This window comes from Solanum pennellii, chromosome 8, assembly GCF_001406875.1.
Source record: "Solanum pennellii chromosome 8, SPENNV200".
NCBI lineage: Eukaryota > Viridiplantae > Streptophyta > Magnoliopsida > Solanales > Solanaceae > Solanum > Solanum pennellii.
Window position 1 is genome coordinate 53159468 of NC_028644.1, and position 18412 is coordinate 53177879.

At 34.8% G+C, this 18412-nt stretch overlaps 5 protein-coding genes across 6 annotated transcripts; 2 read left to right on the top strand and 3 right to left on the bottom strand.

Moving 5' to 3' along the window:
- Positions 1-1699: 1699 nt before the first annotated feature.
- On the bottom strand, positions 1700-4071 carry LOC114078296 (copper-transporting ATPase PAA2, chloroplastic-like). The gene is made up of 4 exons (XM_027918886.1): positions 3978-4071; positions 2877-3038; positions 2216-2283; positions 1700-2042 (listed from the first exon to the last, which is right to left on the bottom strand). The coding sequence occupies exons 1-4, from the start codon at positions 3990-3992 to the stop codon at positions 1922-1924; spliced, it is 366 nt and encodes a 121-aa protein (XP_027774687.1). The 5' UTR covers positions 3993-4071; the 3' UTR covers positions 1700-1921.
- Positions 4072-5083: 1012 nt separating this feature from the next.
- LOC114078434 (copper-transporting ATPase PAA2, chloroplastic-like) lies at positions 5084-6666 on the bottom strand. Its single transcript, XM_027919300.1, has 5 exons — positions 6621-6666; positions 6213-6455; positions 5821-5898; positions 5256-5347; positions 5084-5122 (listed from the first exon to the last, which is right to left on the bottom strand). The coding sequence occupies exons 1-5, from the start codon at positions 6664-6666 to the stop codon at positions 5084-5086; spliced, it is 498 nt and encodes a 165-aa protein (XP_027775101.1).
- Positions 5317-10818, bottom strand: LOC107028367 (pentatricopeptide repeat-containing protein At1g62350). 2 transcript variants are annotated; one of them, XR_003579884.1, is made up of 4 exons: positions 10439-10818; positions 9210-9947; positions 5821-5898; positions 5317-5347 (listed from the first exon to the last, which is right to left on the bottom strand). XR_003579884.1 is itself a non-coding variant. In XM_027918885.1 (2 exons), exons 1-2 carry the CDS (start codon positions 10736-10738, stop codon positions 9531-9533), a joined length of 717 nt encoding a protein of 238 aa, XP_027774686.1. In that variant the 5' UTR covers positions 10739-10818; the 3' UTR covers positions 8957-9530. The 2 variants fall into 2 exon arrangements, 1 of the variants encoding a protein (XP_027774686.1); XM_027918885.1 differs by lacking the exons at positions 5317-5347; positions 5821-5898 and having other exon boundaries at positions 8957-9947.
- A 1292-nt stretch (positions 10819-12110) lies between these two features.
- Positions 12111-16852, top strand: LOC114078436. The gene is made up of 4 exons (XM_027919302.1): positions 12111-12239; positions 14512-14685; positions 15721-16602; positions 16697-16852. The coding sequence occupies exons 2-4, from the start codon at positions 14575-14577 to the stop codon at positions 16850-16852; spliced, it is 1149 nt and encodes a 382-aa protein (XP_027775103.1). The 5' UTR covers positions 12111-12239; positions 14512-14574.
- Positions 13344-14129, top strand: LOC114078435 (serine/threonine-protein phosphatase 7 long form homolog). The gene is made up of 2 exons (XM_027919301.1): positions 13344-13428; positions 13555-14129. The coding sequence occupies exons 1-2, from the start codon at positions 13344-13346 to the stop codon at positions 14127-14129; spliced, it is 660 nt and encodes a 219-aa protein (XP_027775102.1).
- Positions 16853-18412: the final 1560 nt, after the last annotated feature.

Below are 18412 nucleotides of genomic sequence, written 5' to 3' on the forward strand. Positions count from 1 at the left end.
CCCCCCCCCCCTACACACACATCTAATATTTGCGCTTATTGTTTATATGTTTTAAATTAGGATAAGTATAAAAGGTATGGGAGCACAAAAACTGGATAACTTGCCTCAAGAGTATAATGTTATGAAATCTCTATCTCATCAATTTTAGGCATAATCATCTAAATTGTTATTTATGACATTATCATTTTCTATGAGAGTTGCTTTCTTTTTCTTTTTTTTTTTATATTTTAGAAAAAATAATTATTACATGATAGCATTAAGTATAAATATCATTACACCAATAATAAATATATGATTTATAGAAAAAATACTTTTAAGACAATAAAAAATAAATTCAAGGGTATCCTTTTATATTTGGGCCTCAAGCCACAAATTCTAGGATGTAGGTCCTATGAATCTACGCCTTTCATTCGAGTCTGGAAGCATTTTAGGTACATATGTAATGATTTGTCTAGCCGTTTATGGATTGTTAGGGCCACAGTACCCTTGTTAGAGTTACCATAATGCCTTGAGCTAATAAGAACTCAAAATAGAGAGATTTGATATCTCTTTATTATTTTGATGATTTGTGTTGGTGTGTTGTGTTCCGTTAAGAGGTGACCTAGTGATCTACACCTTCGTAGGAGGCTATCTGGTTGTGTAGATCATTCGAAAATGAGTAGTTGTGATGGTGTTGTATAAACATGGTAGAACCCCCGCTCCTATCCAATAGCTCGCAAATCAGGAAAGGTAACCACACTAGGCAAACTCAGTAAAAACGAGCTCAACCCAGAAGCTAAACCTCTTACTTTCCTGGCAAAGGGTTTCAAACTTGAGACCTCCTACATGAAATCCCAAGCCCACACCACTGGGTCACCGCGAAGGGTGTTGTGATGCTTTATGCATTTGTTTTTATACTGTGACGTCATGCGGTGAGAAAATGTGTTGTGAAATGAGAATATACTCTGTTTTTCCTTGAGCAGCTGTTAAGGGGTTTTTTGCTGCAGCTAGACTGCAGTAGCGAGCAGGGACTCGCTCTAGCGCAGGTAGATGAGCCAGATGACACTAAAAATGTACATTTTTGAAATTAAGTCATTTTCCATAAATTGAAGGAAAATAAGTCGATTTGGAAAACATTCAAGCCAACCAAACATGAGAAAATTGGAAAACATCACCCTTAGTAACTTCTGCCTACTGACAGACTCTGCCTTATATTGGTTATCTGGCCAAGTTTTCCATCTTTGCCGAATTACTATCATTTTCTTCATGGTTACTGTTCTAGTAAAGTTATCTTATTTTCGGTAACAGTTTATGTGGCATAGTGCTAGTTTGAGTTTGTTCATTATGGTAGCACTGTGCGTCTTTCTGGTGACTGTACAGAGATACGACGCCACTTCATCCTGATTATTATTCTATTGACGTTGCAAATTCCTGTACAGAGATAAAGACGCCACTTCATGCTAATTATTATTCTATTAATGTTGCAACTTCTTTTAATGACCATTCTAGTGGCTCCGTGCCATTCACAGTGAATGTTTCAGAGGCACTGCACCTCTTCTTTATAAGGTTCTTACACTGAACTCAGCGTAGCAGAGCACCAATTTTTGCTAACCATTTTGACAAGGAAACCTTTCTTCGACCATCTAAACATTATATTGAAAAGAACCCTGAACTTCTCAATTCAGATTCTAGCAACCAAACTTTTCTCCAAGGATTTCAATTTCAAACAAAGAAAATTCAAGTGAGATTCAAGTTGTCAAAGGGTAACATGTACATGAGAAAAAAGGAAGTTTAGACACTACAAGATTGGACTGCTACACTTAATGAGAAACCAACAAAATTAGCTTACATGATATTTCTAATGAATTTCAGACGTTGTGATCAATTTTGCAATCTCAAGCTTTTTGTCATTACATCAACAAAATATTAGCTTTTATCTATTTTATACCGTGTTATCCAAACCACCTTGTGCACACCTCAACAAATTCCACAGCATACCTGATATCTCCCACCAACAGGTCCTAACTCCGTACTCGAGGCTTGAATAGATATGAAGAAACCACCTACAAAGTAGTATTTTACCTCTAAAGGATAGTAGCTTTAACATCCTAATAAAGAAGCATCCCTACGATATATGTTTTCCCTCAAGGTTCTAAATATCTAAATGCTAGAAAATGTTCCAAGCAACAAATATTACTTGGAAGGAGAAAACATTTCTAAGAAAAGGTGTACTGACCATATTAACAACCTTGGAAATTGTTGATGGGAACCAGTGGAAAAGGCCTCGATCCTCAACGGACTGTCCTGAAACATAAAAATGACTTCAAAATAAGATAATATAATCAGAAATGCAAATCCAGTCTTTAAGAAAATCCAGTTCCACCATCATAAGGTGTTCATCAACTAACATTTGGATCATCATAAGTGGCACAAATCTAAGAACTCTGAATACAATTGGCGCAAATCTAATGCACCATCATTCATGTAATCTTAACAAGGATCAGTTAACATTTTTGAATCTAATGTCTCTTCAAATGTATATAATCAAGTCATTCTAAATTGTCATGAAACCTCATTTTGTTACAGATGACACAGTGGGGCAGTAAACTAGTTTACGTCAGAAAGCTGCAAATAGCATATCTATGCACGTAATATATTGGCACCATGTCCAAACAGAGCTGATGGGACGTAGAGGATTAATATATCTGAAACCAACTAGAACCTTGAAACCAGCATACCCAGTTAATTGTACCAGCTGAGACAGAAAAACCCTTCTCTGGTAAATGAAATACAAGGAAATTTGAGATGTATTCTATTATGCTTTAATGAAGTTATTCATACATTCATCCTTGGGATAAAGTCCTGAAAGAAAAGTACTCATGCAAAATTTGACTTACATCTACGAATATAGTTTCTCCCGAAAAAACGAGCAAAGAATCACCAACTCGAATATCATCGATTGGAACTTCAATACAAATTGCATCAGAACCAACAACGTCAGTCGAGGAATCACTGCCGAAGGAAGTAATTACAAGTCTAGACTGAGTGGATATATGCGACTGCCAAAAAAACCACACCAATATTTCGTAAGAAAAAAGAGTAACAAAGTATAGAAGTTTTTCTAATTATGAATACAAAGGGAAAAAGTAAGGTACAATACAAACTTCGATTTATTTCAATTCTTCAGCACTTCATTAGTGGACTCGGGAATCTAGTGTGAATAGTAAAATGTATTTGATTTCTTACGCAGACTAAAAATAAAGAGTAGCATTGTGTGACTTTATTATTGTGTTTAATAAAGTAAGAAAACTGTAGCCCAAAAATAACCTGACATTATTCTTTTGATAAGTGCAACTATATGTCTTAAATGTTCGGGATACTAAACAAATGTTTTTCCTCGATAGGTGTGAATAAATATATACTGGCCACCACAAATAAGAGATCAGAGCTTTTATGCAACTTCTAAAACTAGATCATCTGTAACCCACTTCATACACACCTTTTCCAAGCTCTAAAATATAACTGTTTTTTTTTTTGAAGTAAAAGGTCAAACTCCAGAAGTAAAACTGATATTAACCAATAGTGGCTTTCTGGAAAAGGGAACTTTTTAATGCATCAATAGAACAAGAGAAAACTTGATACTAGGTGTAGTTCATTTCCATTTAGAATATGTTATCTAGTGTGTGCAAGAACTCAAAATCTGAGGACTTACTGGAAAAACAAAACATTTATAATAGTTGGATTTCATGCTATCAAGGACAACATATTGGTCAATAACAAGTTCAAATAGGTGGTTTAGCATGGAACTCTCATGAATGTTTGTAACTTACTCATTGATGCTACTGTATCAGAAAGCTCCAATATCTAAAAGCTAAAATAACCAGTATTCCAGTGGTTAATAGAGTTTCCAACCTTTGGAGATGGGTGAATATTGAAGAGTCTCATAGCCCATATTTTTAATCCATTTTCTTAAATCACATGCTATGAAAACAACTTACTAATAGCTCATTCATGTCACTAGATGCCTTCAGTCATGCCCTTTCCTCCAAGGAACACCCTAGTCATACAAACCCAAGAAGCATGACCTGCGTACTAAAATCAATATTTTTGAATGAGCAAAGTCATTGCTAAAATGAAAAAATAAAAGTTTAGTAATAGTGTAATAGTGAATAGAATTTGGTCGAGACAGACCATCATAAAAGTACAATTAGAGGTATGCAGAGCATAAATGATATTTAATGAATTGGAAAAATAGTACAAATGAGAACTACATAGTGAAAGCTAATGATTGATGGATGGAGAATGGTTAGAGATTTATGGAATTTCACAAAATTCAGCCATTGCAAAAGGAGAATGGACTCAGTTGTTAGTGATACATTTCAAAATAACTTCAGGCAGGTCAAGAAAAACATGAAAGTAGAGGACCTGGACCATGTGAAACCCTAATGACATTATTGAATTTTGCAAGGACTTCAGATGAAAATATTTTGAAGCTTGAGATTTTTAAATGTTAAAAAAGGGCTGAGCCCAATAAGGCTCAAGTATATGTGGCAACACCTCGACAGCCTATTACATTGAACTTTGTGAGTCGAAAGACCCTCTCATCATTTAAAATTCATAAGCAAATATAAAAAGAGAAACTACTTCTTAAAGACTATATGCTGACTGTCCTAAACAACAGAAAACAGGACTACTTATGAGCAAGCAAATAAAACCAAAAGTGACAGAATAAATGGAAAGAAATCTAAGCACTTCGAGAGAAGTAGAGGAAAGTAAGAAAAGACAAAACGGCTCATCAAAAAATGATGCTTCCCGTTGAAGCTCAGGGTTAAGCAGAAGACTAAGAAAGAGAAGTTATCAGCATATCAGTCTTAACTCAAGAGAGTAATGGTTTCGAATCTATTATGAAAACAGACACTGAAATCATAACAAGAGCTACTTCTTAAAGACTACAATATGCTGACAGTCCTAAACAGCAGAAAACAGGAGTACTTATGAGCAAGCAAATAAAAACAAAAGTTACAGAATAAATGGAAAGAAAATCTAAGAACTTCGAGAGAAGTAGAGAGGAAAGTAAGAAAAGACAAAACGGCTCATCAAAAAATTATGCCTCCCATTGAAGCTCAGGGTTAAGCAGTGAGACCTAAGAAAGAGAAGAAACTGTCAGCATATCAGCCTACTCAAGAGAGTAATGGATTTCTAATATATTATGAAAACAGACAGTGATAACAAGAGCTACTAGCAAGATAAAGGGCACAACTTTAATTGATTCTTACAGAACTAATTGCAAAAGCAGCTCCAAAGCCAACAAGAGAGTTCATATTTGGTGATCCCTTTGTGAATGCCAGAAGACCATCAAAGAGCAGGTCTGGAACATAATTTATTTCGGTTAGTAATGAACTAAGATGATAAGCTACATAGTTCCTATCTACATAACTGCCAAAAATGACGCTAGGTATTGGGGTAAAAAACAAAACAGCATGGTGCACTAAGCTCCCACTAATGCATGAAGTTCATGGAAAGGGCCAACCCACATTTTCATTTGAATTCTTGACATGACACTATTAACTTGCAAACTGAAAACAGGTTCTAAATGCTACTCATAGTAACAACTTTAATCGACACTCTTCCAAAACTTAACGTAGAGATGATAGTGAAAATTGGACATCAAATTCAAACACAAGGTCATACCCATTTGATTTTTTAGTTAACTTCCACATTTAACTAGAAAAAGTAACAAAGGAACATAAACAAATAAGAAAACAGACAAAAGATAAATGGAGTAGAAAGTAACAGTCAATTAAGAAAGAAACAGAACAGAATAAAAAAGTAGTGATTAACCTCGTCGAGGTCCTAATAAAGCCCCAACTGCCAATCCAGCTTTGTCATAAGAATTATGCAGTATATCCAACATTGAACCTGTACCAATGTGGATCAACTAATCTGAGTTATCCAGAACAGAAAATTTCATCAAACACTAGCTATTTAACTTTTGGTACAGATATTTCCAAGCTGAATTGCATTTAATTCCAAAGAAAAGCAATGTAACCGGATGCTTCTTTCGAAGCTGAATTTCATATAATATTGTTATGGAACCAGTTAAGAGTATTTGCCTTTTTTCTTTTCAACATTTTTTACTAACTGTTAAATCAAGTGTTCAAATCGTTGTTGTTCTGAACTAGCAAGCATGCATATTAACTCAGAAATGAATTGTGCATCTTTCACAAGTTTACCGTGAATATGAATGCCAAGATAGTACAAAATATGAGTAGTGTGAGTTCCACAGCATAAAGCAACCAGAGTCCAAGTGGAAGCCACTGGGTTACGACTCTCAACAAGCAACGCCTCCTTTTTCTTCACCGTTTCCTTCCACTTCACCTTGGCATCGATTCCTAACCCAGATGACCTCTTCTTCGACGGAAAACCACATTTCAGCAACCTCTTAGCCAACTCTTGAGATGTCAAACCAGTCTCAGCTGCATCCGATTTCAACATATTGACCACAGCCAAGTCAATTTTGCCTTCCGCTCACAAGATCGCCTTGACGCGTGAGACACACGCGCCACACATCATCCCGCTCACATCTAGAAGCGCCGTCGTCTCATCATTTTTCAACTCACCTGCTGCTCAATTCAACTCACCGTAACTTCGAACTCCACAGCCTTGGCCAATACGGCATTGAGCCATAGGAATAGCTGACTACTACGACATCGCTGATGGATGACAGTTTATATAGAGAGAGTACATGTTTTTTAGATTTTCATTTCGTGTTGGTTTAGTCAGTTCTCACTTGGTAATTTACTTCTAATTTTGGACCCATGGAGGAACTTCTAATGGTTTGACCAATATCTTAAAAAATATTTGCCTGATTTGGCAGATTACGTCCATGACATTTTGACTAGTATAAGCTTCACAAAAGGATGCTACGAACACAGTTACCAAAACTATACAGGAGTCAGTATTATCTAGTGTTACCATCATTATAACAAAATGATTATTTCTTGGTTTTATTCTATAGTTAGGGATACAATCTTGATCAAGTTTCAGTGTTGATTTCACTATTTCCGGTAGAGAAATAGCTTCATCAAATGTAACTTGATCTCTTAAGCTTTCCCCATATTGGCTAGTTCATATCTCCTCTCCCACTCAGTATGTGTGGACAAATACAAAATAACACTACTTGAGAGGTGAACAATCTGATCAATGGCATGTTGGATCAGTCAAGGTGCTTTCGCTTTGTTGTTAATCATGTTAATAATCAACAGGGAATCAGATTCCACCATCACGTAAAATGAACTTCTGCAAATAAACAGTTTCACACACTGTAAAAGAGCTCTGCCCTCAGCCATATTATTCATCACAGGCCAGGACAGAGCAGCCAAGATTGGCCCTAATGATACAACAACCTCCTCCAAAGCTTCCTAGTTCCCTTTACAACAGCCATCAATGTTTAGTTTTAGTCATTCAAACTCAGGCTTATTCCATCTAACCGGTCCACTACTGATTATTTCTTTTGCCTTTTCCACTAAATTACACATCAAATTTCCGGATAGAGGCAATTGGACTTCGGGAAATTGGCCATAAAAATTTTGGTCATCTTTTCACAGACCTGCTGAATAATATAACTCTGCCAGACATGTGAACATTATCATACCTAGCAACCACATCTATTTTTCTTTATCTCCCGGCATATAACAGTTGGGAAGCATTGAAATAGCACTGCATGAATACCATTATTAGCTTTAGATAGCCACTAAACATGAGCAATTGTTTCATGTTACCACCATTTCTAATTACTATACCACAACTTTGACCAAAGAACCAAATATGTTTTGCAATCTTTCTTGAACGAAAAAAAGGTGCATGATAATCTCTTCATTATGAGCAGTACAGAAGGAACATCTAGATCGTAGCATCATAGCAAATATTTGTGTTACTTCAAACCAGTGATGGATCCAGGTTTTGAAGTTTATGGATTCCTACAATGATTTAACATAAAATAATAACTGGGTTCACAATCGAAATACATGGTATGAACAAAAGATATCAGTCCCCTGAGCGCATACCTTAAGGACTATATCCGCTCCTGCTTCAAACCTAAGAGTGCTGGATTCAACAGAAATGATTGCTACAGTCCTTTATGCTCATTCCTTCTCTATCCTATTTAATGTAAGAGTTGATTGTCTCTATCAAAATATGATTTCAAGTACAAGCAGTAATAGCCTAGATTATGTTCCAACATTAGAATGGTTTTGATATTACTGACATCAAGACTTGAAGACTGCAATAGTCTATAATTGACATATTATTGGGCATTCGATTTTTAACACTTAAAGAGGAGAAAAATCTCACAAAAGTACGTATCCAGCAAATAAGATACAACTGTGTGAGTGTAATAGGGTACATATCTCAAAGTTCTAGACCATCAGGCAGAAATAGACTCCATCTGAACATGAAAAAATGCTAATCTGTCAATGGTCAATCAGAAAACATCATATCTCTGGGTTGTTCTGAAAGGACGAATGATCATAATAAGCGAGCACCATAAGACTGGTACAGCCAAATTCTAAATGAAACCCATTCAACTTCCAAGATGAACAAACAGGTGCCTCAAAATGAATTAGATTCTCCATTTGATGTTATGGGGCTTGATGGCCGAGGTATCATCTAGGAAGCAAAAATTTCATAGCAACAAAATATGTAATATTGACATATTTGAAAATCCCAAAAGAAAAATCTCAGAGAAACTAGCAGTTTGAGATTATAGAATAGAGTAGCTTCCTCTAACTGAAGACTACACTTCCTTGCTCAATTTGGCCAAGTAAGATTTCAAGATCGATGGGACTGAAGCGACAATTTTTTGGTAAGAATACTTCGACAGAGAATATAGCAAAATGTCCTGCAAGAGATGACAGACATGCCTTGAAAATATGCTATCGAATGATCACATGGCCTGATTACTTCAAACACGTCGAGATCAAAAGTCAATTGCATGATATGACTATAAGAAATATTGCTAGAGTTCAAGAATAGAAAGGCAGAAACCAGAGTGCCCTGAAGAACAACGATACCAAAACCAATAATTTGGATGACTAACCCATATATTAATTAATTTCTTCGGTGGAGCATTTATCCTAACAAAACATTCACCATCTCATAAGAATAACTGAATGAGATGGTGATAATCGCTGACAATGACAGGAATTCATAAACTATTGATCAAAGGAAACCTTAATAAGGAGAAACCAAGAACGTCGGCAGGCTCTCTTCCAACACAAATTGCAGAAAATGATACATCCGCTTCATCAGACGCATTCAACCGACCTTCAGTTTAGATATCATAGGTATGATCATAGCGGCATCAACTTCCAATATTCCACGGTCTTCGTGGGTCACATTTCAAATTCTCAAAGGCAGAAACACCCATCAATTCAGCAGCTTAAACAATTTCATGATCTGCTGTCAGTGCATTCCTTATTTACCATTCCACTATCTTCTTGACCAGAGGAAAATTCAAATGCCATTGTGAAAATCAGAGTCGACAGCATATTCTAATCATCATCGCTCTCCTTTCTCCACTCCTCCTCATCAAATAGATCTTCAGGTGGATCATAAACTACAGTATCCGGGAACAGTTCCAGAAAGTCATCCTTCACTTTTTCTCTCAATTCGGGGTAAGGAAGTAGCCCCTTCAACATAACACGATAAGGTAAAGACATAGGAGGATCAGGAGAGCGCCTCATTTCATCATATATTTGCATTGCCTCTAAAGGTAATCCGCCATCTAGAAAAGCCCTGACAAGATCGCCAAATGTATGTTGATCAAAAAGCACCCCTTCTTTCTTCAAATCTTCCCATACCTTCTTTGTTTCATCTACCTTTTTGTTTCTTGCAAGCATGAAAAGCATATCCCTGTAAAAAAACATGTCTGGACGATACCATATTTCTTTGCGCACAGCCTCATACAACTGCAAAATTTAGGAGCAAAAGTCAGCAGTGAAAACATCATACAAATGATTAATGAAAGTGGACAACTTCCATCTCCAGATAAGCTAAAGAAAGGGTCTAGCACTAGGCAAACATTCTCTCTCTACTCTGGAATTACCACTTAAAGAGGACAACGGGAAGTAAACATAAGAAGTTGAACATCACATCTCTATTGATTAAGATGAATTAATTGGAGCACAGGAACCCGTGATCTCTCTGTAAAACTATATATTTTATGTACATATTTTCTAAAATTAGTATAATATTATTTGTTGACACCCATGCTACAAAAACACTAAATGATTCACTTGATTGAAAGTTGAGTTATTTACCAAAAGGACTAGGAATCAAGTGGTGCGCCATCTTTTTCTTCAATTTCTTTTCTATATTGTACAATAATCAATTTTTATAACCAAAAAAAGGGTTACAACTTGGTAGCAGCAAAAGGAAAAAGAAAAATTCAAATTATTACCCTCATGGAGAGGTAAGGGAGATCTTGTCTTTGGAACTCAGCAAGAACGGCGACGAGGTCAGATTTGAGTAGGCGAGAAACATTGGACTTCATAAACCGCTCAAACCTAACGGCGTTGGACTGCAAGCGCTTAAGCTCCTTGGCGACCATTAAACCTTCTTTCCCCATTTCTTTCTTGCGCCTCCATATAGAAACACTTGGGCTTGAAGATGACGTTGAACCAGCAATCATTTGTCTGATTCCGCAGCTACGGTTTAATACCGCCGCCCGCCGCAGAAGATTCTGACCTTGACGCCACATCTGCAACGGGTGACTCACAAGTCTAAACCATGTAAAAGGGGGTCAAAGAAGTTTGAGAAGTTTTTTTCAAGTGATCAAAAGGTGCCGAATAAGTTTTATTGTTTTTACCGACGCTTTAATAAAGGAGGGTCAAATTTAACTATTTTTAATTTTAACCTAATTAGTGTAAAAAGTAAAGAAAATTATTTAAAACTCTGGTCTCTCCAACGTTTTTCTTCCTTGAAAAAACCGACCATTAAAAGCTTACCGAAATCTAGATTAGATATTCTCATTCTCTGTTTCTTTATCACCAATCGTCACTTTGTCTGGAGCTGAACGCAGTCGTCGATCATTATTCTTCTTAAAACGGATAAGTCGTTATTTTTTTGAAAAAAATTAGAATTGCGAAAAACATATTATTAATAGTAGAATCTTTTCTTGGGTTAATAAACAAGAAATTGTTCTACAGATACGAACATTGAACTATGGTCTAATGGGACCTGTTATTTCTTATTTACGAAAGAAAAATGAGAAATCCAAAACACATAATTCTTGAGCATTTTATTGATATATTGGTAAAAATATAGTATATTCGGTTGTCCAACATTTGCTGAAAGAAGTGTCATATGTTGCAGGAGTCATATGTTGGTAGAAATATCAATGTAGTTATCATATGTTGGAACATGTCACTATGTGTTATGAAACAGAATGGTCATCTGTAGTAACACATTACTCGTGTTGTAACAGAAGGTTCTTTTGTGGCAATATAAGCATATTTACAAATGTAATGTTATAGACTCGGACGATGTCACATGCAACAAGAGAAAAGAAAGGGAATTAACAGAGCAATTCAAATTGAAAGGAAGAAGATACTAGAAATCAAATGTTACAAAATTGAATGCCTAACTAAAAATGAATAAATTTATCAGATGAAAAAGGAAAATCACAAACATGGTCAAACTTTAACAGGCTATGGGCAAATAAAATCCAATCATGTTATTCCTTAAAGAAACAGTAAACAACAAGCTATTAAGAAAGGAAAATTACACTTCAGAAGCCAATCATATTTATCGACTAGGTGAGAGTTGAGAACCAAAATAAGCCACCAAAATATAAAAATGACCAAAATAAGCCACTATTTTAGTTAGAACTAAAATAAGCTTAGTGAAAAAAAAAGTCCATTTTATCTAATTTTCTAAACGTTTTCCGTTAGTGTCATAACGTGTATTTTTAATGTATAACGGAACTTTTTCTTCCACTTTACAAAGTGGAACTTTTTAAAGTGGAAGAAAAAGTTCCACTTTGTAAAGTGGAAGAAAATCTTCCACTTTATAGAAAATTACTTTACCTTTTCACCTTCTCCTTCTTTCTTTCACTTTCATGGCTTCTATGTTACACTTGAAGATGAACATTGATGGTCCCAATCCGACAAATGAAGCGGCCCCACAATAAATAAATCAAAAATTCGGAGTAGCACAACCCGACAACATAACAATTCGTCCCTACAAATTATATAAATTAGGTATTTCTTTAACATCTCATATTTTCTTTATTTAGAATGTGTTTCATTTATCTCATCTTGTGTTAGTATAGTATTTTTGATTTAGCATTCTTTAACATCTTGATTTAGCATTCTCTTCATTTCTGCTTGTTAGTGGGACATTAAACATATTTTAGAATGATATTTTTTTTATTTTTTTTTAAAAAAAACAAAAAATTGTTTAGAAACAAGAGAAGCTCAGTACGCACACATCTGAACATGAAAGCGCGCATTTCTACCCCTTTTCTGATGCTGCATCACATGCCAGCTGAAAACTTGCACATGTGGATACTATACTAAAATATATAGGTTCCACTTTGTAAAGTATATGTTATCTCAATCTCCGTTCTGCTTCGATTGGAATACCATACTAAAATATATAGGTTTCATACAACAATAACTCCTTCCATACTTCAATATCAAGCAAGTTGGATCAGCTGTATCACTAATCCTCATTGTTCATCTCGCTTCATTATTCAAACAAAAAATATCATAATGACTAATTTTCATATCGATTATGTTCTTGATATCTAGTTAGCTAGTAGTGCTCAGTTGATCGCAAATAAATGCAAATAACTAATTTAGATTTCTTATTGGAATGATAACACTTATTTTCCCTCTTTCTAAATGAGGATAATTACTATTTTTGTGATTTTGTTTTAGTAATTTCTTTTGGAGTTAGCAGATTCAAGCTATTTCACCAACTTGAGCTGAAAGCCGAGAGAGTTATATCGTTATTCTTTGTTAGATTTTGATTAATAATAGGAAGCATTCTTCATGATTATGTCATAGTTAATAACTAAGAATTTTAAACATTATTTAGTTAAAATATTCTCGATCATCATATATGTTCTCACTACTTACTCAATTAGTATTTTTTTTCTTTTACTCCCCTTCACAATTCAAAAGCTAAAACCTCGCTGAGGAACCTCGACAAATAATAAGAGGTATAATATAGAATTTCACTTTTACCGTAGAGGTCTAACAAAACTATAGAAGTAAATAAAAAGCAGAACTGTCTAGGCATTAATATGTCAAAATATAATTATATTATACGAATTAATATAATTTTTCTTACAGTATATAATGGAGCGTGTTGTGAATCTTGGACCGATTGATCGTACACTTCTTCTCTCTCAGCATGAGCATAAATCAGAATTGTTATGGAAAGGTGAGATACCATTTAGTAACCTTATGAGGACGGTGCACATGAATGATGCCTGAAATTTATTTCGTTTGCACCGACCGCATGAACGTGTTGAGGAGATCTTACGTAGGTCTGGACTGTATGATGTAGTTTGTGTGGGCAGGATGCAGTATCATCGTGCCCTTGTTACAGCTATGGTTGAGCGTTGGAGGCCAGAGACTCATTGCTTCCACTTACCTTTTGGTGAGGTCACGATTACATTGCATGATGTGCAGGTCTTGTTTGGTTTGCGCATCGATGGTGATGCTGTGTACATTCAGGATGCTACCCGGAGGATTCGTCCATGGCGTACTTTATTAGAGACACTCACAGGATGTATCATAGCACCTACTGATATGGATGGTGCGAGTCGGGTGAGGATACATAGCATTACCGGCTACTTGCGAGATCAGTTACAAGTAGATCCGATAAGAGATGCTACTCTAGTGGAACGAGTGGAGAGGATTGCTAGACTTTACATGCTTGTTATATTAGGGGGCATCTTATTTTCGAACACTTCAGGAAACCTTATTAGTTTACAATACTTGGCGTTCCTAGATCCTATCCACGATGTAGGTAAGTACAGTTGGGGCAGTGCAGTGCTAGCCTACTTGTACCGTGCACTTTGTCGAGCATCTATCGTAATGTGGTTGACATTTGCGGATTTATTCCTCTCCTTCAGGTAACTTTACTTATGTTTTAAAATACATTCAAATGTAAAAATCTTTAACATTACACCGTACAAGAATATCTTTTCTATATTCAATTTTTTAAAATATTTAAATTACATACAAATAGTTTATTTTATTTGCCAGCTTCTTTCGATAGAAACTTGCATTGATAAAGCACACAATGTTATTCTATTAGAAAACCTACATAGTATTAAAAGAAGGGTCCAACCAAAGGTTGAAACTTACTTCATAATAAATATAAATAATTATTATAAAACCTACATAGTTTTAATAAAGATTCACACACATTTTCCTACAGCTATAAAAATATATATATGTGATTATCTATTTTTTTTGTTAATGATGATAATTTAATTATTTTGTTTGTCACATCAAGGTTTGGTGTTGGGAGAGGATCTTGCCTGTACAGCCATCAGCTCCTCCTCAACATAATGGTGACATGTTACTTCCATATGCTAGGCGTTGGACGCGTGGAATTGATAGGGATACTGTGTCACATCATGTTCTTATCCCGATTAGAGACCAGTTAGACCGCATGACGGAGGATCAGGTACATCAAATAAATTTTGCAACTCTACTAAAATACTTTTATGATTGTCAATTTGTTATTTTAAAAGTGAAAGGGTACTTTGGTCATTTTCTTTCGATTGCTGTTGGTTGTATTGGATTGGTCTAACTTGGGGGATTTAACTTTGGATACAATGTTTTCATTATATATGATTGCTAAATATTAAATAAAATAATAAACATATAATAATAAATATACAACAAAAAGTGATATTTTGCTGACTCTAGTAGTCCACATGAATTGGACTGTAAATAGTTTTACTATTTTATTTTATTTAAAATAAATAAATAAAATTGCAGCATTAAGCTAGCCAAACTTTGTATTGCTTATTTCATATTATAAATTCACGAAAAGTCATTTATTATTAATTATTATGTTATTTGCAAGCCTATCATTACTATTCTAATTAGTTGAGTCTTGAGTGTTGATGAAGTAAAATATTTAGAGAGAGAGAGAGAGAGAATAGTTTAGATTAATATTATTATAATTAAGGTTATTAAATATCAATATTTCCCGAGAGTTTACGTAATATAATTAAAGTATGATATTATACTATAACTTATTATACTAGAAAATAAATTAATTAATTAGGTCAAGAGTCAGTTGCAATCTTGATTGATGGGAGAACTCAATCTTTGAAAAAGGTCAAAATTAAAGTTGTTAAAGAATCAATTTGTGAGATATACACTTGTTATTTTTGCGAAAATAACTTTATATATAATAATATTTTTCGATTAAAAAATGTCGATTAAATCGTTATATATGCTTCACATGTAGTAAGAAAGTGCAACATGCCAACCAACATTAATGTTAACCTATCAATTGTCTCTGCTTGAACATGTAGTATATGTTATCATCCACACTGTAATTTATGTATATATGTATATGGATTCCTATGTCGTTACATTTCATTAATTAAAAAATATAAATTTCATATAAAAGTAAATCAATAATAATTTTATTTGTATACTAATCAGTTAATGTTGATTTTATTTAATTGTTATATTTTAAAAATAGTTTCGATGGACACCGTACAATGAAATTTTACATACACTGCCTCATTGTTGTATGGTCGATGAGCCTCTATGGATGGCATGTGTCCCTATGTTTTGCCTAGAGATTGTTGAAGTGCACTCGCCTGATAAAGTAATGCGTCAGTTTGGTCATTCCCAGCATGTACCTGTGATTCCTAGTTGGGGAACCAACCACCACGTGCATGATCAGCATAGGAGGCTTGGACCAGAGGTTTTTGAAATGATGGATAAATATTTTCGTGATTGGGGTAATCGACATCAGAGTTTAGCTGTTGAGGTAAATGATGGTACTAGCGGGGCAGGGTATAGATTATGGTACATGCGGCATGGAAGATTGCTTATAGGTAGGCCTGCATTAGAGGTTGACGTATCGTCAGGCTTTGTTCATTCTGCTGGTACTAGTATTGCAATGTCCAGAGGACTATTTAAGTTGTATAGTCTTGCATTACAGTGGCAGAGAGACACAACCTCAGCTTCACATGGTGAAGAGGTATCTCAGATTGTTAAAGATACATTGCTTGAGGCCGGAATACAATTTAGAGAGCCATTTTTTGAGGGAGATCCTTTATTTGAACTTGTGCGTGCAAGAGGACCAAGACGTGGACGGATGGGGCATAGAGGTAGCGCTCGAGGACGCGCTCGAGGACGTGGCGCTGGTGGTATACCTATTCCTCCAGACATAGAGGCAGAGGTGATAGTAGAGGCTGATGATTTGCATGTTCATCAGTTTGGCACGTCAGATATCATGAATTTATTACATATGTCATTTGATCCTTATTCAAGATCGACTCGAGATGTGGAAGGAATCGGACATATGAACTATGAATCAACAATAGATGTTGGAGATTATATACCTGATATCGCGGTAAGCATATACAATTAATTTTAAACTTAAAACATTACTAACTTATATAAATATTTCAAAATAAAAAAATAAAACTATTTATATATTTTTGTAGGGCACATCAGGTACTGTCCGTTGTGACACCGAAGATACTACCATTTATAACACTCAAGATTTTATTGAAGGATTGTTTGATGATCCAATTGAGTCGCAGGTTCGTGTTATTTATCTATTTAATACAGTAGTTATTAACACTTTGATTTTATATTAAATTATGTTTTTATTATTTTTTAGATTCATACTACGGGCCCTTCATCTACAGTGGAGGAGAGTCCCACGACAATCATAGAGGATATTGTTCCGACAGTTAATGAGGGTCCCGATGTTACACAGGTTTATGTTATTTATTTATTTTTGAAATATTTATATTAATTATTTAAACTTTGATTTTATATTAAATTAAGTTTTTATAATTTTAGATTCATACTACGGGACCTTCATCTACAGTGGAGGAGAGTCCCACGACGATCATAGAGGATGTTGTTCCGACAGTTAATGAGGATCCCGATGTTACACAGGTTTATGTTATTTATTTATTTTTTGAAATATCTATATTAGTTATTTTTTAGACTTTTATTTTGCACCACATTGCATATTCCTATCATTTATACTTTTATTTTTTAATTTCTACTATCTAACTTTGTATTTGCAGACCACCTTATCACCACTCTCGTCTCCAGATGTTACGTTCATTATGCCAGTGGATGATATGCCGCAAACACCCGGAAGAAAAAAACTTGTTAAAAGAATTGTAAAGAATGTGAACATAAAGGATCTTCCGGCCAAAAAGAGGAAGAGGAACAATGAAGATGAAGATAGATATAAGGGACTTAGAACGCGATATGTTTTACGGATTTCAAAAAAAGGTTGTGGAACATAATATTATTATATTTGTGTATAAATCTTTTTTTGAGGGTGTATAGTAAATTATTCTAATCATATATAGTTTTATTTTGGTGTATGTATCTTTTTTTTTGTGGTGTATAGTATTATTGGTTTAGTTATATATATTATTATTATTTTGTGTATGCATTTTTTTCTTTTAAAAAGTGAATAAATTTTTTTAAAAGTTTAAACATGACTTGAAGATGATCAAAAGTTCGAATAAAAAGTTGCATAAAAATTGATACAAGAATAAATTAACACAATTAAACATCTTTCTCTAGCTACTACCACCATATGAGGCGTTTCGAGTTCGTGAATGACAGTTGCGCCTATCATGGCCTATTAGTTTGCACGTTGAGCACTTGCGAGTGAGTGTACTTGCAGGAACATCCATTTCAGTTTGTATACGGGTGGTTTTATTTACGCCCACTTTTCGTAAATAATTTTTATTTGCTATCATAAGAAAGGGACTATCAGGCCAATACTTTTCACCACCGAGTGGATTGAATTGTCCAAAGTAGGCATTTTTGTAGCTACGCACAGTGAATTCTGGTTCCATATGCTCCCATGCTTGATACCCAATTTGGTCAAATCCCTTTATTGCATGAGAACACGGAATATGGTATGATTGCCATTTACCACATTGACATTTTCCTTGTGATGCATTTACAATGTGCTTATTACCACCACGACCATGATGCATATGTGTTTGCACCTCAAATATGTTTTCCCTTTGTTGGGGATAGTTGATCAGTGTGTGACGTTGTGACTTTTTTCGATTATCCTTAAAAATCTTGAATGGTTTAGGCATCCATTGTTGCTTTTCCTGTACTAGATGATTAACAAATTTTGATCTTGTAACCAATCGATTCACAATTTGATTGTA

Excerpts from the sequence above, each read along its gene's own strand:
- LOC114078296 (XM_027918886.1), bottom strand. Across the intron at positions 2,284-2,876 it reads GAGAAACTATATTCGTAGAT|GACAGTCCGTTGAGGATCGA; the intron begins GTAAGTCAAATT and ends TTTATGTTTCAG. Across the intron at positions 2,043-2,215 it reads TTTCCAAGGTTGTTAATATG|GTGGTTTCTTCATATCTATT; the intron begins GTCAGTACACCT and ends ACTACTTTGTAG.
- LOC114078434 (XM_027919300.1), bottom strand. The coding sequence starts at position 6,666 with ATGGCTCAATGCCGTATTGGCCAAGGCTGTGGAGTTCGAAGTTACG. Across the intron at positions 6,456-6,620 it reads CTGTGGAGTTCGAAGTTACG|CTGAGACTGGTTTGACATCT; the intron begins GTGAGTTGAATT and ends AATCGGATGCAG. Across the intron at positions 5,899-6,212 it reads TCTTGGCATTCATATTCACG|GTTCAATGTTGGATATACTG; the intron begins GTAAACTTGTGA and ends ACATTGGTACAG.
- LOC107028367 (XM_027918885.1), bottom strand. The coding sequence starts at position 10,738 with ATGTGGCGTCAAGGTCAGAATCTTCTGCGGCGGGCGGCGGTATTAAAC. Across the intron at positions 9,948-10,438 it reads TCCCTTACCTCTCCATGAGG|TTGTATGAGGCTGTGCGCAA; the intron begins GTAATAATTTGA and ends TAAATTTTGCAG.
- LOC114078435 (XM_027919301.1), top strand. The coding sequence starts at position 13,344 with ATGGAGCGTGTTGTGAATCTTGGACCGATTGATCGTACACTTCTTCTC. Across the intron at positions 13,429-13,554 it reads ATCAGAATTGTTATGGAAAG|TTTGTGTGGGCAGGATGCAG; the intron begins GTGAGATACCAT and ends TGTATGATGTAG.
- LOC114078436 (XM_027919302.1), top strand. The coding sequence starts at position 14,575 with ATGTTACTTCCATATGCTAGGCGTTGGACGCGTGGAATTGATAGGGAT. Across the intron at positions 14,686-15,720 it reads ACCGCATGACGGAGGATCAG|TTTCGATGGACACCGTACAA; the intron begins GTACATCAAATA and ends TTTTAAAAATAG. Across the intron at positions 16,603-16,696 it reads ATTATATACCTGATATCGCG|GGCACATCAGGTACTGTCCG; the intron begins GTAAGCATATAC and ends ATATTTTTGTAG.